At 44.6% G+C, this 22,262-nt stretch overlaps 1 protein-coding gene across 3 annotated transcripts in view; it reads right to left on the bottom strand.

Annotated features, from left to right (window-relative positions):
* IPPK (inositol-pentakisphosphate 2-kinase) overlaps positions 1-21,525 on the bottom strand; it is a 104,028-nt gene extending 82,503 nt beyond the window's left edge. For 2 of the 3 annotated variants that reach the window (XM_050957825.1, XM_050957824.1), the window contains exon 1: positions 21,319-21,525. In XM_050957825.1, coding sequence (XP_050813782.1) covers positions 21,319-21,399 — 81 coding nt within the window. In that variant the 5' untranslated portion in view covers positions 21,400-21,525. The remainder of the gene's footprint in view (positions 1-21,318) is intronic. The other variant, XM_050957826.1, reaches the window with a different exon arrangement.
* Positions 21,526-22,262: the final 737 nt, after the last annotated feature.

Consider the following 22,262-nt stretch of genomic DNA (forward strand, 5'->3'; position numbering starts at 1 on the left):
TGGGTTTCCCTAACTGTGGAGGGGCGATAGATGGGACGCATATTCCTATTCTAGCACCACCCCACCTGGCATCCGAGTACATTAATCGGAAGGGGTATTTCTCTGTGGTTCTCCAAGCGCTTGTGGATCACCATGGCCATTTCATTGACATTTACATGGGATGGCCTGGAAAGGTGCATGATTCACACATCTTTCGGAACAGTGCCCTGTTCAGGAAGCTGCAGGCCGGGACTTTTTTCCCAGACTGCAAGATCACAGTAGAGGACATCGAAATTCCCATTGTGATTCTTGGAGAGCCCGCTTACCTGTTAATACCATGGCTCATGAAACCGTATACAGGGAAGCTTGACAGGAGCAAGGACCGGTTCAACTACAGGCTGAGCTGGTGTTGAATGACTGTGGAGTGTGCTTTTGGCCGTCTAAAAGGGCGTGGAGATGTCTTTATGGGAAGCTAGACTTGGGGGAAAGCAGCCCCCTCTGCGGTTATATCCTTGTGCTGTACCCTCCATAATATTTGTGAAGGGAAGAGTGAAACATTCAGTGAGGAATGGACCTCTGAGATTTAATACCTGGAGGCTGAATTTGCACAGCCAGAGAGCAGGGCTACTAGAGAGGCCCAGCACAGGGCTACAAGGATTAGGGATGCCTTAAGGGAGCAATTTGAGGCTGAAAGCCAACAGTAATGTTTGGTGCCTTGCATGGGAGTGAAGTGCAGTGGTTACAATGATTTGCAGAGCCTGTTTTTCCCTTGGGGTACAGTATGTTTCACTTTCTGCAATAATAAAAAATGTTTTAAAAGCCAAGAAATCATTTATTCAAAATACAGTACATAAAAGGGCAGGGGGGTAGGGTGCTGAACTGTACAGTCAGAGGTTTGAATACGTCCTGCCTGGATTGCTGTGCAATGCCTGCTGCACTTCAGGATTAACATGCTGCATGGTGATGGGGGTTGAGTGCATAGGGTAAGGGTCGTAGTTCTCAGGGATGATAGGTGAACGTACAGGTGTTGGGGGCATCTGGTGGTGGTAAGAACCAGGCTGCTGGAGAAAGGGGTTTTGAGCAAACACTGGGGCACAAGGGAGAGAGCTTTTGGGGGAGGGGGGTTAGCACGGTAGTGATCTGCCTGCATGGCTACAAGTGACTGCATACAATCCGTTTGGTGCGCCAGGAGGCTTATCAGCTGCTTTGTGCTTTTCTTGGTAGCCAATTCCTTTCTCCTGCTTTGTGTTTCCCTCCACTGATGCATTTTCTCTCTCCAGTCCTGCAGCCTCTTATTCTCTCTGGTATACTGATTCATAACTGCTTTCACCAAATTTTCTTTGCTTTTCCTTGGTTTCCTCCTCAAGTTCTGTAGTCTTTCAGCAGGCTGTGATAGGGCCAGAGGATTCAAGGACACTTAAAAAAAAACAGAAATAGAAACATTTATTACAGAGGCTGCATTGTTTATAATCACAGTGAAGGAGTTTGTAGACTATTTGTAGCATCATTTACACACAGCAAACATAGCACAGAGAGGCAACAGCAGCGAAGACATGGTAAGTAATGGGGAATGAGTGATTAATGAATCCATGTTTCTGCCGAGACTCGCCTGGGAAGGGGAGGTGCTTGAGTCAGGGCTCACTGGGGTTTCTGTGCATTGGGGAAAGCAGAGAGCAGCTGGGGGGGGGGACTTGCACTGAACACTATCCCTACATTTTCCACAGGATTTTATCCTGCCAGATATATCGCTGCTGCGGGTTACCTGGGAAGAGTGGGAGGGTCTTCTACAGCAATGTGGATTCCGCCCTGGTCCCTATGCAGCTTGCCTGTGTGCAGCAATGGTCCCCCAACCCCTCATGGCACAGTGGCGCAGACGCGTTAGCCTGACTGGGACAAGGACCACGGTGGCTCTCCCTATAAACTTGCGCAAGCGCATTGCCCACGCTCTGGCTGAAACTTTTGAAGAGATTACAGAGGCCGATTACTGCGACGTGATAGACCACATCAATAGGCTATTCCACATCTAGGCATGCATGCATGCATGCATGCAGCCATAACCCCCCCCCCCATCCTCTCCCAAAACATTTCCATCCTTAAAATAAAAGCTGCTTACCGGGAACCCGCTCCTCTGCTTCTTCTTCACCAACAAGTTCCAGCTGCTGTGACTGGCTAGCTTCCTCCTGGCTTGAGCAGAGCTCCTGGCTGCATGCCTCCTGGGACTCCGGGGTGTCTCCCACCACCTCAGTAGCCTCACTCTCGGTTTCCTCTACACCCTACCCCTCCTCTCCCTGCTCTGAACTCTCCATCGTGGTCCTCGGATTGGCAGTGGGGTCACACCCAAGTATCGCATCCAGCTCCTTGTAAAAACAGCAGTCGTGGGGGCAGCACCTGAGCGGCGGTTTCCCTCATGGGCTTTGCAATAGGCACTCCGCAGTTCCTTTACTTTAACCCTACACTGCAATGCGTTCATGGCCCCTTTGCAGCATGGACTTTGGTATCTGGCCATAGGTATCATAATTTCTACGGCTGGAGCGCAGCTGTGACTGCACAGCTTCCTCACCCCAATCACTGATGAGGTCCTGCAGCTCGGAAGTGTTCCATGCTGGGGCTTGTTTGGGGCGCGGAGGCATGGTCAGTGATTGATTGATTCATTGATTGCACTCCACACCTGGCTGAGCAAACAGGAAGGGGATTTTTAAAATTCCCGGGGCATTTAAAGGGCAGGTCACCTGAGCCCAGGGCAGTGGAGTGCGAAACGATGAGCAGAGTGGCTGAAAAGGTATGCTGGGATACCTCCTAATACCCTGGAGGCCAACAACAGCGCTTTTGGTGGCCACACTTGATGAGCAGCGCTGCATCACCAGCGCTGGAATCGCTACACCCCAAGCAGACCAGGTGTACAGCCAGCGCTGCAGCCAGGGAGCTGCAGCGCTGGCTGGGCTTTGCAAGTGTGGACACAGAGTGAGTTGCAGCACTGTAACTCCATCACCAGCGCTGCAAATCTCCAGTGTAGCCAAGCCCTGGGACCCTGTGAGTGGGGAGGGTCTCAGAGCCCAGGCTCCAGCCCGAGCCCAAAAATCTACACCTCAGTTTTACAGTCTTGCATCCCAAAGGCCTGAATCAGTTGACATGGGCCAACCGCAACTGTTTAACTGCAATATAGACATACCCAGATGGTCCCTTCTGGTCTTAAACTAAAAAACTCTATAAAAAGAAGAATTACAAACTGGATCTTCCACTGTTCCCAATTCTAGAGACTGAACAATACTATCCAGGTGAGAAGAGTTAAGCATCTGTAGTGATTAGTAATTTAATTGAAGAAAACTTTCACAAAAATTTAGTCCAATATCAATATCTTACCTAATAAAGCATACCTGACCAATACAATACCACTCTATAAACAATGCATCAGATATTGCTGATATTGTGAGGAGGAAAAAATGTCAATATACTAGGGAAAGGAAGGTTCAGTTGTAAGTTGATTGGCTTTTTTAAATACATATGCCTTACTTCTCAGAAATCAAGTAGCATTTGGTTCTCTGCTATACATACTACAGAACCCCACCCAGAAGTTGGTTCATAAAAGATATTACCTCACTCACCTTGTCCCACATGGCTTATGGCAGATACATCCTGCTGGGTACTAAAAAGCAGTTGTCATATTCTTCACTTGTTTTGGTTTCATGCTGTCCCTGATTGCAATTAATTTTAGCTCAAAAATAAGTTACTCACCTACAAACAAACAAAAATCCCAGCATCTCTTATCCCCCAAAATACAGGCTCAAAGCTTTTCAGTGTTAATTTCAGACAAAAGATTAGAATCTTTTTCTTCAACTAATGATTAAGTGCCCAATCCTGGTCCCGCTAAAGTCAATAAAAAGAAACCAATTTCAAATGAGTGCAGGATCTGGCCAAAACCCCAAAAGGCTACATCTTCCTCCAAAGCTCCCTCAGATCTTTAAAAATTAGTTCTCTTTATTAAAGAGACTATTTTAAGATACCATTGTATTAAGGTAAAATAATGTGGAATTTTAATCAGCACTACAGCGTAGAAATATGGTGCATACTCTTATGTCCAAAACCCACATGTTCATACAAACAATTACTATGTAAAGAAAACCATAATTCAGGCAGTAGAATGCAGAGGAAAACAGAATTGGATTTTGTCCTATACATTTCAAACTTCTTCAGTGCACACTCTGAAGTGTCCTAAAGATCTGATTTTAACACTACCCTCCAATTTCCACTATACCTTTGGAGTCCTGTATTATTTTAGCTACATAGGCCACCCAAATCTTTGGTTTGTAGGAGTACAATGTAACACGTTATGGATATTGCAAAATGCCATATTGAGAACAGTAATTTTTACCTATTATAAAAAGGTATTCAACATACTGTAATTTGAAATAAATGAGTACTGACTGTATTTATGCTTTTGTCCTCCTGAGACCCCTAAAACTGAGGTAAATTATGAAAAAAAATTACATACTGCATTGGAAAATTAACTGGATTCAATCAAAAAGCATAAACTGTCAGGCACAAAAATATTCAAAACAGCAACTCAGTTCTAAAAAGCTGTGTTCCATTCTCAATAGGAACCTGTACTATTCTAAACAGTTTTTCAGAGAACACCTAAGGAGGGGCTTAAATTGTATTCAGTCCTCTTTACAGTGCTACTCCAGTAGACTGAAGGAAGGCAAGCGTGGAGAGAAGAAAGGCAGAGTTTAAGGGTTTGGCTACACTTGCAGCTGTACAGCGCTGGGAGTTAAAGCTGTCTTCATACAGCTGTGTAGGGAAAGCACTGCAGTGTGGCCACACTGACAGCTACCAGCGCTGCCGTGTGGCCACATTTGCAGTGGTGCATTATGGGCAGCTATCCTAGCATTCAAGTGGCTGCAAAATGCTTTTCAAAAGGGGGGGGAGGGTGGAGTGTGACAGGGAGCGTGGGGGAGAGAGAGAGCGCGGATTTTTGTAGCTGACACTGTGTAAACTCCCTGCCTTGCAAGTTCCGACCCCTTGCCCCACCCCTCTCTCATTCATTAAATGCAAACAGCCTTCTTTGTTTTCCCCCCCCCCTCACAGACCAGATAAGCAGCTGCTCCAAAACAGACCTCCCCTACTCTTCCACCCCGGCTGCTTCTCTCCTCAAGCAAACACTAGCTGTGGACATTGATCCCCCTGCCTGCCTCTGCTCGAGCAAACAGTAGCAGTTTGTTTTTCAGATAAGCAGCTCCAGGAGCCCCAAGTTCACAACAATACAAAGAGAGGCATCACAACAAAACAAAGAGTTATATTTACTTAAAAGCATTACGGGAGGTTCCAGAAGTCAGTTACAGCGTAGTAAGATTAATCACTGTTTACACTGGCACCCCAGCTCTGCAAGAGCAGTGCTGTTCTCTTTATTCCTCTTGTCGAGGTGGAGTACAACCAGTGCTGTAGCCAGAGAGATACAGCGCTGTATGTGCCTTGCCAGTGTGGATGGGGAGTGAGCTGCAGTGCTGTAAAGCCACCAGCAGCACTGTAACTCTCAAGTGTAGCCAAGCCCTAAGTTTATGAATTACTCCTTCATGGCAGTTATCACACTTACGCAGAAGAAAAAGGAGTACTTCAGAGCAGAGAGATGATTCCATTACTTACAGAAAGTAACTCATTCTTTCATAAGTTCAAAGCAGGAATGAAAAGGAACAAGACAGTGTCCAGAGGCGTTTACAGACTTCTGAAGTTTGATAACCTCAGTTTTGCACACTCATGTTGTCATTTCCTAGAATCCCTGGGGTTCTCAATAGGACCCTTCAAAAAAAAAAAATTTAGACAAAAAATTGAAACCCATGTTCTACAGGGAACATAAAAGCTATTTCAAGGACCTTTCCTCCATCCATCATGCCAAACCCTGGCAGATCAAAGCTCAGTCTCTGGAGGAAAGGCATATTTGGGATTTTTTTAAAATCTCTTCTCTTTCATGATGCTAATATTTCAGATTATTAAAATGGAGAATTTCAAGCATCTAATGTACTTCTCGGTGTTTCTCGCTTCCCTTTCTCTCTGCGAAAAAAACATTTTGTTTTCAGTTTCAATGCTTTTAGTACACACTGCAGTGTTTCGGTGCTAACAGTGTAAGAAAAGATTTAAAGGACAACTTTGAAAAAATGGTTGGTTCTTTTGTTTTATTTTCACATTAAGTGAGCTCTCCTGATGTGAAATTTAGTGGAGCAGTCACAAGGTAAACTCCACCTGGAGCTCCAGGATTCATCTCAACTACATAGCAATAAAAATTCACTCTCTCGTCTCCACTAGGATTTTAGATAGAGAGCGCTCTCCATTTGAGACTTTTTTGTAGTTAAGAGACAGTCTCTCAAATTTCAAAAAAATATATATAAAGGGAAGAAGATGATAGCTAAACTAGTTCTGGATTCTACTAATATAGCTGTACCGGTTTACTGGTGTGATTTTAAATCAATGCAAAACTCTGTGGCCTTGTCACGGGGGAAAAAAAGATATGCTTGTAACTCAAGTTAGTTAACACACACGACAAGTAATACAGGACAATTTGTAGTTTTGACACAAACTAGTAGATTAAGGTAAACTCTAGATTGCCCATATAGTCTTTAACTCAACCTAACTGCTTTGCCTTCATTAGGATTTTACTTTCTGTAGTTATCACTAGGTAACTCAAGTTAAATGCACGCCTTTTTTCCTAGTGAAGATGCACCCTGTTTGTATAGTTTTGATTTGATTCCAATATTACTTCTACAGGATGAGATTGGTTCAGTTAAATTTATAGGTGTAAATTATTCTAGGTTGGTTCTTATACTGCACTCATCACTATAGTAGGGTAAGCAATGTAATTAGCATCCGGTATATTTGTGCTCATCCTATCCTCAAGGGGAAAATATAGGCAGTGTGGAGCGTTTTGGAACTTACACACACAAATATACATATGCTGCTACATTTTTATGTTTGTTAGAGAAATAAGGTGGATGAGACTATCTTTTTTCAACCAGCTTCTGGTGGAAAAGCCAAGCTTTCAAGCTACAGAGCTTTTCAGGTCTGGGAAAAGTACTCTGTGTCACAGCTAAACACAAACTGGAACAGATGGTTTAGCATAAGTAGTTAACACATCATAAAAGAGAGACAAGGTGGGTAAGATAATATCTTTTATTGGACTAACTTCTGCTGGTGAGAGAAGATTTCAAGCTTACACAGAGCTCTTCTTCAGGACCTGTCTTTAATGTCCTGGGACCAACCCAGCTACAGCACCTCATACATATTGTAAGAGACCATTCAAGATGAAATGACCAGTTAACACCTCTGCAATCATAGGACAAAAAAAAGGGGGGATTACGGATTGTTGATATAAGCGATCATTTCACAACTTCCTTTCTTATTCCCGTAAACCAGACGTGGGAAAACTATGGCCCGCAGGACCATCCTGCCCGGCCCCTGAGCTCCTGGCCCCTCCCCTGTTGTGTCCCCACACACACACACACACACACACACACACAGCCACACTGCCACACAGGCTGTGCTCTGGTCCGCCACTCCCACTTGGCAGCATGGGGAGCACAGCTGGCTCTAGCCAATTGTCACAGCTGCGAGCTCCTGCTGCTGGTAAGGGGGTGGGAGCAGGGGGATTGGGTAAGGGAGCGAGGAGTCCTGGGGGCAGTCAGAGAGGAGGGAGCAGTTGGATGGGGCAGAGGTTCTGGGGGGTGGTCAGGGGATGAGGAACAGGAACGGTTGGGAGTGGGAGCCCCAGGGGCTTGTCAGGGGGCAGGAGTGCAGATAGGGGTCGGGAGGGGAGCCAGGGGACAGGGAGCAGGGGGTGTTGAATAAGGGGATGGGATCCCAGGGGCAGTTAGGCGTGGGGTGGTCCTGGAGTGAGTGGTCAGGGGATGAGGAGCAGAGGGCGATTGGATAGGGGGTGGGAGATGGGGGTGGGGGGGACTGTGGATAGGGGCCAGGGCAGTCAGGGGACAGGGAGGTTGGACAGGGGGTGGGAGCCCTGGGAGAGGGCGGTCAGGGGACAAGGAATAGGGGGGTTTGATGGATTGGAGGATCTAAGTGGGAGGGGGCAGATAGGGGTGGGGGCCATGCTGTTTGGAGAGGCACAGCCCTCCATACAGTTGTGCAACCCTGATGTGGCCCTCGGGCCAAAAAGTTTGCCCATCCGTGCCATAAACACTTTTAATAAAAAATGCTTACTGACACTTGAGCTTTGGAAGCACCCAATCTCAGCACTACTGTGTGTCCCTGCCACAGTCTGACCGTGACCTGCCAGAGTAAGGATTTTCTTTTGCATCAATCTATACAATTTCAGTTCCTATTCCATGGATACAAGTATAGGGCAACAGCACTGTACATTGGCACTATTTTCCATAGATAATGGTGATTTTATCTCATCACATTCCTGAGGGTCACTGAAGCACAGAAAACACAGCTGCTACTGGCATTCCAAGTTGCCTGAACCAGTACGCCACTAGCCTGTTTACTGCAACGGTGCCAGCCGAATTCACTGCAGAGTGACGTGGGAAATTGTCTGACCATGGCAGAAATAAAGCAGGCATCCCTAGAAACCTTCAGGAAAGGATTGCAAAGTGTCTTCATTAAAGTTCATCAAGAACTCTCAGAAGGATACAAGGGACATCCTATGTTCTCAAAAAAAGTGCCCTGCAAACCCTCCTCTACCATATAATCCAACAGATGTCTGACAAGCGGATGCCAACCCTACCTATGTTTGTTGCACCTGTTCCTCTTCTTGTATGAGGGGAAAACAGAAAGTCAATATCTTTGTGCTGTTAGCTTGGGGATGGGTCAGGTGCCATCTTTGTAATTAAGCACTATAAGAAAAAAATGCATACACACATTTACCTGAGTTTCCTTTGCCGTCACCGGTGTCATTCGTGCTTACCTGGAGGGACTGCCTAGACTGTGGCAAAGTCTCAAACAGGTCCAGGCTTATGGCATGGCTGAAGATCTGACTACATCTCTCCCCTCCTCCTTTTCCCTCCTACCGGTTCACAGCAGAGGTCTCTGTCTTGGACTCCTTCAAGGTATCTACAGTGTTCTGTGGGGTGTTGGTGGGGTCTCCACATAAGAACATAACAATGGCCCATCTAGCCCAGTATCCTGTCTTCTGGCAGTGGCCACTGCCAGGTGCCCCCAAAGGGAATGAACAGACCAGGTAATCATCAAGTGATTCATGCCCTGTCGCTCATTACCAGCTTCTGGCAAACAGAGGCTAGGGACATCATTCCAGCCCATCCTGTTAATAGCCATTGATGGACCTATCCTCCACGAATTTATCTAGTTCTTTTTTTAAACCGTGTTATGGTCTTGGCCTTCACAACATCCTCTGGCAAGGAGTTCCACAGGATGACTGTGCTTTGTGTAAAGAAATACTTCCTTTTGTTCGTTTTAAACCTGCTGCCTATTAATTTCATTTGGTGATCCCTAGTTCGTGTGTTATGAGAAGGAGTAAACAACACTTCGGTATTTACCTTCTCTACACCAATCATGATTTTATAGACCTCAATCATATCTCCCCTTAGCTGTGTTTTTTCCACGCTGAAAAGTCCCAGTCTTATTAATCTCTCCTCATACAGATGCTATTCCATATCCTTAATCATTTTTGTTGCCCTTTTCTGGACTTTTTCCAATACATCTTTTTTGAGATGGGATGACCACATCTGCATGCAGTATTCAAGATGTGGGTGTACCATAGATTTACATAAAGCCAATATGATATTTTCTATTTTATTAGCTATCCCTTGCTTAATGATTCCCAACATTCAGTTCGCTTTTTTGACTGCCGCTGCACATTGAGTGGATGTTTTCAGAGAACTATCCACAATGTCTGCAGGATCTCTTTATTGAGTGGTAACAGATAATTTAGACCCCATCATTTTATATGTATAGTTGGGATTATGTTTTCCAATTTGCATTACTTTGCTTTTATCAACATTAAATTTCATCTGCAATTTTGTTGTCCAGTCACCCAGTTTTGAGAGATCCTTTTGTAGCTGTTCGCAGTCTGCCTGAGGTTTAACTATCTTGAGAAGATTTGTATCATTTGCAAACTTTGCCATCTCACAGTTTACCCCTTATTTATAAATGATCTGGAAAATGTTTAATAGGTCTGGTCCCAGAACAGACCCCTGGGGGACACCACTATTTACCTCTCTCCATTCTGAAAACTGACCATTTATACCTACCCTTTGTTTCATCTCTTTTAACCAGTTACCAATCATGAGAGCACCTTCCCTCATATCCCATGGCAGCTTACTTACTTACTAAGAGCCTTTGGTGAGGGACCTTGTCAAAGGCTTTCTGAAAATCTAAGTACACTATATCTACTGGATCCCCTTGGTCCACAAAGAATTCTAGTAAATTGGTGAGGCATGATTTCCCTTTACAAAAGCCATGATGACTCTTCCTCAACAAATTATGTTCATTTATATGTCTGATAATATTGTTCTTTATTATAGTTTCAGCCAGTTTTCCCGGTACTTAAGTCAGGCTTACAGGCCTGTAATTTCCGGGATCACCTCTGGAGCCCTTTTTAAAAATTGGTGTCACATTAGCTATCCTCCAGTCATCTGGTACAGAAGCTGATTTAAATGATAGGTTACAGACTACAGTTAGTAGTTCTGCAGTTTCACATTGGGTTCCTTTAGAATTCTTGGGTGAATACCATCTGGTCCTGGTGACTTATTGGTGTTTAATTTATCAATTTGTTCCAAAATGTCCTCTAACGATACCTCAATGTGGGACAGTTCCTCAGATTTGTCACCTAAAAAGAATGGGTCAGGTTTGGGAATCTCCTCACATCCTCAGCATGAAGACTGATGCAAAGAATTAATTTAGTTTGTTCGCAATGGCCTTATCGTCCTTGAGTGCTCCTTTAGCACCTCCATCATCCAGTGGCCCCACTGGTTGTTTAGCAGGCTTCCTGCTTCTGATGTACTTAAAAAAAATTACTATTACTTTTTGAGTCTTTGGCTAACTGTTCCTCAAATTCTTTTTGGCCTTCCTAATTGTATTTTTACACTTCATTTACCCATGTTTATGCTCCTTTCTATTTTCCTCATGAGGATTTAACTTCTACTTTTTAAAGGATGCCTTTTTGCGTCTCACTGCTTCTTTAGCTTTGCTGCTTAGCTATGGTGGCTCTTTTTTGGTTCTTGTCATATTTTTTTTAATTTGCGGTTTACATTTAAATTGAGCCTCTATTATGGTATCTTTAAAAAGCTTCCACACAGTTTGCAGAGATTTCACTTTGGGCACTGTACCCTTTAATTTCTGTTTAACCTCCTCATTTTTGCGTAGTTCCCCTTTCTGAAATTAAATGCTACAATGTTGGGCTGCTGTGGTGTTTTTCCTGCCACAGGGATATTAAATTTAATTATATTATGGTCACTATTACCAAGTGGCCCAGCTATATTCACCTCTTGGACCAGAACCTGTGCTCCACTTTGGACTAAATCAAGAATTGCCTCTCCTCTGGTGAAGCAGTCATTTAAGGTGTCAAGAAACTATCTCTGCATCCTATCTGAGGTGACACATACCCAGGCAATACTGGGATTATTTAAATCCTCCATTATTATTATTATTGAGCAGAGGAGTTGTTGTTGTTGTTGTTTTTTTAATAGCCTCTCTAATCTCCCTGTGCATTTCACAGTCACTATCACCATCCTGGTCAGGTGGTTCGTAATATATCCCTATCGCTATATTCTTATTATTAGAGCGTGGAATTTCTATCCATAGGGATTCTATACAGTTTGATTCATTAATGATTTTTACTTCATTTGATTCTACGCTTTCTTTCACATATAATGCCACTCGCCCACCAGCATGACCTTCCGATATATTTTGCACCCTGGTATTACTGTATCCAATTGACTATCCTCATTCCACCACGTTTCTGTGTTGCCTACTATATCAATATTCTCATTTAATATGAGGCACTCTAGTTTACCCATTTTATTATTTAGACTTCTAACATTGGTATATAAGCACTTTAAAAACTTGTCTCCTTTTAGCTGTTTCCATTACATGTAACTGAATGGGACTCTTTTATTTGACTGTTTATGATCAGACCCTGCCTGTGTTTTATCATTTTCCATCCTCTTGTCCTCACTAGGACATAGAGATTCAGTATTAACAGACCCTCCCCTAAGGGATATCAGAACCACGTGCTCCTCCGCACCTCTCAGCTTTCCCCCAGCCCTTAGTTTAAAAACTCCACCAACTATGGCATGCAGTTCCCTGGAGAAGTGGCAGTCTGCAGCTCAGCACCAGATCTACTGTTGAACTCCCTGGCCTTGTGGTATCCCAGGCGAAGTTCCTTCACTTTCACATGCCACTGCTGCTAAACCCTGCCATACCCCTTTAGCCGAATCCCCCATCCAATCTCCTCATAAAAGTCCACTTTTCTACAGTTGGTTTGTGACTGTGCTCTCATAGCCTCTTCTGCCCACAGGCCCAGGAGATTCAGTACTTCCTAAGCAACTGTCCAACTGACCAGGAAGGAGTGTCTCTAATGCAGGGGACGGCAACCTGTGGCTCCGGAGTCGCATGCGGCTCTTTGGCTGCCCCCTTGCAGGCAGCTTTTTTTCGAGGGGGTGCAAGGTGTAGACTCTGGCCTGGAGGTGCTTACCACAGGCAGCTTCTGGCCAGGGGCACATAAGTGCTCTGGCCTCAAGCCGCTCCTGGAAGCAACTGGCTGGTGACACATTTCTGTGCACCCCTTGGGGCAGTGGGTCTCGGTGAGCTATCCGCATCCATAAGTATCGCCCCCGCAACTCCCATTGGTAAGCGCCTGGTCAGAACCTGTACCTCACACCCCCTCCCACACCCCAACCCACTGCCCCAGGTCAGAACCCCCTCCCTACATCCAAACTCCCTCCCAGACCCCACAGCCCCTCCTGCACCCCAATCCCCTGCACCAGCCTGGAGCCCTCTCCTGTTTAATATTCAAATTCAAATGGCAGAAGTCACATCAGAAGTATTGGTGAGTAGTAATAATTTTAATATATTCAATTAGTAGTAGATAATTTCTAACTCTACAGGTAGCTTTGCATGTGATGCAGCTCTTGAAATATTTTGGTCAAAGACAAGGACAAACCAAAAAATGGCTCTCCTTTGAAAGGTTGCCAACCCCTCGTCTAGTGCCTAGAGCCTGCCTGGTCAGTTGCACACAACAAGGGTGAGCTGCTAGGTGTGCTTCCCAAAATCGGCAATCACGAAAAAAAAGCACTTAAACATGCAGAAGGTTCGGAGGGAGGTAGCAGCTTCCGGTCTCTGTGACCCCTGACCAATGCAGTTTAAAATTGTGACCAGAGTGGTCACTGTTGCACAGAATGGGGCATTGTGGGACAACTGCTGGAAGATTGTTAGGGTCAGCCTATGCCATGTAGTATCTACACTCACACTGTGGGCCTCACTAGGTTGACCATGACTTTATGCTACTCAGCGAGGGTAGTTTTACTGCATCACTGTAACAGGGCACTTCATCACAGTGAAATTTGAGTGCAGACACATGCACACAGTTGAAGCAAGGCAACTCACATCAGCCTAACTATGTAGTACAGACTAGGCCTTAGTACATATGTAGTCACAGGAGCTTGAGATTACTTTGCATAGCTCCTTCAGCAGGAAAAACATGCTCAACTTGCAGTCTGACATGAATTATACTCTCTGTGCATTTTCAGTGCTATTTCTTTGAAGTATTGATACTAAAGTAATATTCAGAAGATTTGGAAGTCATTTCACTTATGAAATGAGCTGTATACTATATCAAAGATTTGGAGTTCACTTTATGTTTTTCCTTTCATAAGAAATCCCAGTCTTTCACTCACCTTTGAAAACTCCAAACTGCCATGAAGCAAGAGCTTTATTTTGCTGTTCTTTCCAAAAAAAAAAAATTCTATAAAAACAGCTAAACTTCCTCTCCCCAAAAAGAAAAGGTGATATTGACAGCATTCATTGCACATTTGATTAAACAGCCAACTGACAATGCAAAAACAATAGCTTTGTAGCACGGCACCCCTAAGATCTAGTTCCTTTCTCAAATACACTCAATGCAAAGGGCTGTAATGCACAAAACAGCAACCAGAAGAAATATGAGACCATAAGCCAATAAGGAAACAGGTTTTCAAAATTCAAGATATTAACAGGACAATTCTGCACAGGTGCACAGGGATGAACAGGATCAGGATGGAAAATCTTCATGGGTTATGTCTTATAACATGGAAAATTAAAGATCTTAAAAGGCACACAGAGGAAACAAATCTACATCACACTCCATTCAGAAGAACAAACATAGCTGTAACTAACAAGTCAATTATTTCATAGTAGTCTCTCAAAAGAGAGACATTAATATGTATTTAGTTATTAAATGTGCTGTTAACCTGTAGGCAACAATACTATATATTTATAACTTCACCTTAACTGTTTAGAAAACAAGTTTCAGCAAGCTACAAAGCACACCAATGTCATATTTCATTATCAATACCTCTGAAAAATCTTAAGTGCTCTGGTACCATCAGCTGCTGAAATACTACGTTTATAAATGTTTTTAACAGTTTACATATGAAGACTATTTTGGTTTGAAATCATGGCAGCTTCTTCATTGAGCATCAGAGTAATCCATCATTTAGACTTTAGTCATAATGTTACTAGATTTGTGCAAGTCTTGTAACAAGCTAACAGGTTCAGAACAGAAGTCTTTAGAAAATGATTATCATAGCCACCAGTGGTATTTTCTCCTTTAAAGCAGTGGTTTTCAGGAATACACGTACTTTGCGAGTACGCAGAGGTTTTCCAGGAGGTACATCTGCTCATCTAGATATTTGCCTAGTTTTACAACAGGCTACATAAAAAGCACTAATGAAGTCAGTCAAATTAAAATGCCATAGAGACAATGCCTTGTTTATACTGTACTGTTCTATATACTATACACTGAAATGTTACAACAACATTTATATTCCAATTGATTTTATAATTATATGGTAAAATGAGAAAGTAAGCAATTTTCCCAGTAATAATGTGCTGTGACGTGTCTGTATTTTTATGTCTGATTTTGAAAGCAAGTAGTTTTTAAATGAGGTGAAACTTAGGGTATACAAGACAAATCAGACTCCTGAAAGGGGTACAGTATTCTGGAAAGATTGAGAGTCACTGGTCTAAAGCGCTTTTGGAATAGCATCTATGCAACCCGAGCTAATTCTCCCGTTCTTCCCTTACTGCTAGCACCATGTTTGTACTAATTGTCTGACAAACGGCATGCTAATGATATACTGTATTACCCCCCTCCCAAACACACAAAACCCGTAACTTCAATTACAGCATTACCATGAATGTTAATATCAGTAAAGCATCAATATTGATTGAAGGAAAAACTAACAAGAGCACCAACCTGCCATAGGCATCGCATTACGTGTGTTATCATTTCTCTTAAATCTTAGAATTCCACCTCTAATGCTGACATTACATTCAAAGCCCCCAGAATTTTCAAGCCAATAGAAAAATGCCTAATAGCATCTGCTATTTTATTTTGTAAGCCTTTGCATTTGTGACAAGTGTTCTAACTCAGACATAACCAGACTTTGTCCATCTGAGGGCTTCATTAATGACTTGACATGAACCAGAGGACTGCTCCTAATTCTCATGAAAATGGAATCACAGATGCCACATAAAGACAAGTTCCAGCATACAATGCGCCACGTTGCAATTTGCTCTGAACATGATGGAGTATTGTATGCTGAGACCTGTAGACTTAAAGGCATTAAACTCTAACGTTAAGTTCTGCGGAGCTGGCCATTTTACCCACATTATACAGTGAAACAATGGTGTTGGCATAGAGAGTCAAAACGTAGACATTTACGCTCTTCCTAGCCATTCACAATTTAACGCCTCAAATGCCACAAAAATCTGCAAAATTGAGTTTCTCAGTGAGATGGCAATTAATAAATAGTATTAGTCCCTGTGCTCCAAAAATGGGAAACTGAACTGCAAAGGCTGTATCTAATTCACAAATCAAACTAAGCTGTCTAGCTAACTTAGGACTTGTCTACACTGGCAATTTACAGCGCCGCAACTTTCTGGCTCAGGTGAAAAAACAGCCCCCTGAGCGCTGCACGTTTCAGCGCTGTAAAGCGTCAGTGTAGACAGTGCACCAGTGCTGGGAGCCATGCTCCCAGTTCTGGTAGTTATGCCCCTCACGGAGGTGGGGTTTTTAGAGCGCTGGGAGAGTTGTCTCCCAGCAACAACGACAATTCCAGTGAGTATACATTTATTATGAAAGTGACAAAAAGTCCAGTTCTCTCAGTGACGACATTTTAATTCCTAAATTAATTAAAAAAGATATTGATGACAGTATTATATATTTCACATAGAAAAAGTAGTTGCATGACAATCTTTACACGTAACTCAAACAAGACCCCCAGAGAGCATAAGCATATTTTCCTCTGAAGTGAAAGATTTCAAGATAAGCATAGAAAAAAAAAACAACAAAAAATGATTTCCCCACACTGAAAGCAAAGTATTTTTTCTGCATACTATACATCTATCATTGTGGTATCAAAGACACACTGATCAAAGCATGTCAGGACTTAACATCCTGTTTCTCCTAGATTCCCAAAATAATTACTCCTTTGGTTTATTAAGCCCCCTCAAAAACATGCTAGTAAGAGAAATCCCTCTTTTTCTGGACCACTCTAAATCATCATGTGCCTTGAAACATAAACCAATTGTTTACAATTATAATTTTAAACAAAACATTAGGTTACCAGGATATACCTATGCACACAAAAAACATGAATAGAAATTATCAGTTCCAATAAACCAAAACAAAAGCATACATACTGGATTATATACACTGAGGGGAAAAAGAGAGAATTCATAAGCTCTCTTTTTATAGCAGAAATATAAAACACTCATTATTTCAAGTCCTATTTGAAATATAGAATTTCTAAAGAAGAGATTGCCTAATTTAGAAAATTGCTCTCAAGTTTTAGTGTAGGAATCTCTGCTGATAAACAATGGTTAAAAATGCATATCTATACAAAAGATGTGCAGCTCCCTTCTGACAAGTTAGACACCACCCCCACTTGATAGAAATCCATGGCTCACAAAAAGGAGACCATTCTCCAATGTAGAAAACCTTTATTACAGCAATTGCTTGCAAGTCTCATTCTCCTGGCTCAACTGGGGGAGTGAGGAAGAAAAACCGGTTTGCTAAGGCTAAGGATAGCACCAGTGCGGATATCAATGGTGCAAGGTACCCACACTAACCCTGCTCTTTCTGATAAAACGTTTCTCAACATCCACATTTGTGTTGCACCGCATAGATGCGGCTGCATTGCCGTCTGGTACATATTCCACAGTTCACAGCACAGTGCTCGGAACTTACGGGAGATTTCAAAAGACCACCTGGGAAAAATACTAGACAGATTACCTAAAGATTGATTGGTAAAATGTGAGATAGTAATAAAGGGACTATTCACACTGAAGGGCCTTCTATACCTGCAATTCCTACCCACATTGGTACTGCACAGGAGAAAACCATAGGGCTTGTCTACATCAGAAAGTTGCAGCGCTGGTGAGGGAGTTACAGCGCTGCAACTTAGGAGGTGTACACATCTGCAGGGCACCACCAGCGCTGCAACTCCCTGTTTGCAGCGCTGGCCGTACTCCCGTTTTGTCTCGGGTGTAGAGGATCCAGCGCTGGTGATCCAGCGCTGGTAATCAAGTATAGACACTTACCAGCGCTTTTCTTGACCTCCGTGGAATAAGCAGGTATCCCAGCATACCTGAGGAAGCCTCTGGTAATCAAGCTGGTCTCCTTCCCCGGCTTGCTCTCGCGTTCCCCGAACCCCGAGCAAGCAGGTCTCCTTCCCTGCGGTTTGCAGGGTGGTTCCGGGAACGCGAGAGCAAACCGGGGAAGGAGACCAGCTTCGCCGCGGTTTGCTCTCGCGTTCCCCGAACAAGCAGGTCTCCTTCCCTGCGGTTTGCAGGGTGATTCGCGGAACGCGAGAGCAAACCGCGGCGAAGCTGGTCTCCTTCCCCGGTTTGCTCTCGCGTTCCCGGAACCACCCTGCAAACCGCAGGGAAGGAGACCTGCTTGCTCGGGGTTCGCGGAACGCGAGAGCAAACCGCGGCGAAGCTGGTCTCCTTTCCCGGTTTGCTCTCGCGTTCCCCGAACCCGAGCAAGCAGGTCTCCTTCCCTGCGGTTTGCAGGGTGGTTCGCGGAACGCAAGAGCAAACCGCGGCGAAGCTGGTCTCCTTTCCCGGTTTGCTCTCGCGTTCCCCGAACCCGAGCAAGCAGGTCTCCTTCCCTGCGGTTTGCAGGGTGGTTCGCGGAACGCAAGAGCAAACCGCGGCGAAGCTGGTCTCCTTTCCCGGTTTGCTCTCGCGTTCCCCGAAACCCCTTGAAGCCGCCCAACAGCGCTGCAGTGTGGCCACATCTAACACCACTTGCAGCGCTGGTTGCTGTAAGTGTGGCCACTCTGCAGCGCTGGCCCTATACAGCTGTACTAATACAGCTGCAACAACCAGCGCTGCAAAATTTTAGATGTAGACATGGCCATAGTGTGATTAGGCTTGCCTTAAGCAAGTCTAATCCAAACATAGGTGCAATTGTGCACACACCAGTGGAAGCAATCTTGCCTATGAATGAGTGATGTGTCAAGTATTCTAGGACAACCAAACCATGATCCCAAGACAGATATCTCATATGCTAACATTCAAGTTTAAAAAGTTTAAGAGACAAGGACTTTTTAGCAGTATTTCAGCCTCAACTTAGGTTAATTCACGTATCACCCACTGCGAAGCAAGAACTGCATTTAAGCATAGATACAATTGTTGCACAATCGAGATACAAGAAAGTGTTACACATACTTGGGCTGAACAAAAATTTAGTCACTACTTTGCGTATGCAACTCTTCCATTAGCACACCCCTAGGCTGACTGACAACAGACTATTAGAATGACAACAGCACATACGACTCATGATTGTCAGCAACAAAACTAAACTAGTATTTAAACCGTACTTTAATATGTTCTAACTTTTTAAAATTAAAATAGTTCATAAGCGACCCACAAACCTAAATATTAAGAAGCAAGCTTCATTGGCATGATGCTGTTTGTACTGGAGCAACAACATGCATCCTCCCACTTGCACTGCAAACATCTCAAACTTTTTTTATAGTGTTGGAGAGATTTGACAGTAATACGGAATTTAAGGCAGGACTCTACACTTTCTACATGTTTAAAATGCATCATGGTCCTGGAATAAGTACAGTGGAGCACAGTTTCTGAGATTCCAACCATCCAACTACTGAATGTTGTACTGGATAATTTTAAAATTGCACCCTGAAGAAATGCACAGAAAAAAAACCCTTAACATTGCAAGTAAGGAGCAAATCTATATTCAACCCTCTCAGTAACTTATTTATGAAAATTTTCAACCTAAGGGGAGAAATAAAAATAAGTGCCACAATAGCCTTAGCACATTTTTATGTATGGTTTTGAATTCTCATTAGCTAAGCTGATTAATACATTACAAGGAAAAAAGCAATTGCACCGGTCTGAATTAGAACCTGATATATTCAGTCCTGGACCAGTAAAAATACAGGTGGAGCAAGTTTTAAGGACTATCAGCTCAAACCATAAATGCCTACACAAATTCCTCTTGTCTTTGGTCATCTCTGCCTTACCAATAGTAAAAAGGGTTGTTTTAAATCTATGAACAGTATCAGAAGATAAGAGATATCTTGGAAAACAACAGCCACTTATATCATGCTGGAATTAGCATACAAGGCTACCAATGAAATAGTATACAAGCTACAGAAACCTTGCCAGAACCACTAATATATTTGTCTTAAAAGCATGTATAAAGTTTGATGCCTAATAATTGCAATAAATAAAAATGCACAGCAAAAGAGAAGTGAAGAAGAGTAATAATATCCTGGCAGCAGTAAAATCACTGCACACCTTTTTAATCCAGTACAGAATACACATAGGTATTTATAAGCTTTTCTATGGTGTTCATCGCCAGCATCTGAGCATATAAGGTTAATGAATTTATTCTCACAATTCCCCAATGAGGTATGGATTTATTCCCTTTTTACAGATGGAAAATGGAGGCACAGAGATTAAATGATATGCTTTCTTCTTCACAGACGAAGTCTATAACAAAGCCAAAAGCAAAACCCAAATCTGCTTAATCCCAGTCCATTGCCTTAGCCACAAATTCAATTCTCTCTAGTGGAGAGGGGGAAGGAGATATTACTAGTGCTCCTCTGTCACCCCTTAAAATGTTTTTCCACATCTTTATTCATTCTCCCTCCCTCCCTCACCCACAGTATAAGGTAACAGACTTTCCCTGGTGCTTTCCCCCACATTTCCCAGCCAAAAATATATTAAATGACTACTCATCAGGTCCTTTTCCTTTTCCCCCTTAAAAGGAGGTGCAGACTTTAAGGAAGGCATCAGGTTTAAATGCCAGGTAAACAATCTGTGCTAGCTCCTTCCACAGTTGTGGCAGAGTTCCACTCCAGACCACACCCCATCCGGGGGAAGAAAACCAGGAGATGGGAGCCTAGATACATGATTAGAATGGGAAACTACCTGTACAGGAAATGAAAAAAAGCACCAGGCAAAGTCTCCGTCTCTCCACTTGGGGGAGGGCGGGTTGTGTGTGGAAAAATTTGGAATATTTTAAAGGCATGAATGAAAACAAAGGAATAAACCACTTTTCAAACGTAATCCTAGTTCTCTACGTCTGCAAAGAGAGGCAGCAGGGGAGACTTGTCCTAAGATTTCATCCCACAGCTCCCCTTCTCAGATGAGAGTATTGGGAGCGGATGCAATTTCCCTGTAGCTTCATCCCTTCCACAGACCTCTGTCTCCCACTACAAAAAGGGGTAAAATTCCCTGAAGCCCCCACCCCTTGCTGCCCCTCTACAGGTGAAGGTGCGGAGGATAATTTATTTAGGGGTTTACTTCCCCCTCCCTCAGTGGGGGACATTACCCCCCACACATACACCCTCGTAAGCTTCGCTGCTCCCGCTCCACACGGGGCGACAGGCCGTGGGACTCCCCTAGGGCCCACCCCCGGCTTCCCTGCCCTCTGAGCAGGGAGCCCGTTAAGCACTGGGGGCCATGGCCTCTGACCTGCGCCCTCCGACCCCTGGCGTGTTGGAGGGGCTCGGAGCAGCTCGTGCGCAACAGCGACAGCGAAGCGGCCCAAGCCGCCACCCCCGGCAGCCGTTACCAGCCCCGCGCGGGGCGCGAGCCGGGGCCAGGCCCCCCGAGCGGGGGAGGGGTTCCGGCCCCCCGTACCTGGCTGTGGGAGACGACGAGGCTCTTGTTCCCTTCCCCGTGGTATTTCCATTCATTCTCATCCATCTTCTCTGCGTCCATCCCCCGCCCGGGCTGCCCCCCGCTCGGTCCCCGTCGGGCGACGGGCAGGTCTCCGTCCCCCTCCCGCCGGCCCCGTGGTTCTTCTGAGCGAACGCTCACGAATCAACCATCTGGTGTTCACGCTCTCCCGCAGGCAGCCCGGTTCCCACAGGAAGTCCCGCCCTCCGCCGGCGAGGGTAAGAGGTGGCCGGAGCTCACACAACCCTAGCCTGAGCCGGCAGCCCAGAGTCTCGTGATTGGTTGACAGTCGGCAGCTATCTTGAGTTAAGTCAGCTCCTCCAGACGCCATCTTTGATTAGGGCAGAGGCTGGGTTAGTGGGACGCCGTCGTTCCACTTTCACTGAGAGGATTCGATATGGGGCTGATCTAGTTTGTCCGCCATCTTTAGTGGGGGCAGGGGCGGGCGCCTATTTTTCATCCCTCGGGAGTCTAGGGGTCGAGCTCAGAACATGAGCATGGGCAAGTCGGGGGGCGGGGCTACAATGAAACGGGAGCGTTGGGCTCTGGGAGACGCGTTAGCACAGGCAGCCCGCAGCTCCGACTGTCCGAGCAGAACGGGCACTTCCTGGTGACATGGGGAGGAGCGGGTCAGTCCATGGGAGGGCATATTCTCAAGGGTATGGAGCACCCGCTAGCATGCGCCCATTGGCAGCTTGTCACACAGAGCTAGGAGGGGCACATTGTGCGGGCTACCCCACGCCCCCCAGTGTGACCTCTTGTGAATCTCAGTGTAAAGGGATGGACACGTTTTGCAAGGTGCTCCACTTAAGCTTCAAAGTGGGCCCGTCTGCACTTCCACTGTTTAGTGAGTCACAAAGAACACCCCCGTGACTGTGCTTGATTGGAGCAAGGACTATTGCTGT

This window comes from Gopherus flavomarginatus, chromosome 6 (assembly GCF_025201925.1).
Source record: "Gopherus flavomarginatus isolate rGopFla2 chromosome 6, rGopFla2.mat.asm, whole genome shotgun sequence".
NCBI classification, from domain to species: domain Eukaryota; kingdom Metazoa; phylum Chordata; order Testudines; family Testudinidae; genus Gopherus; species Gopherus flavomarginatus.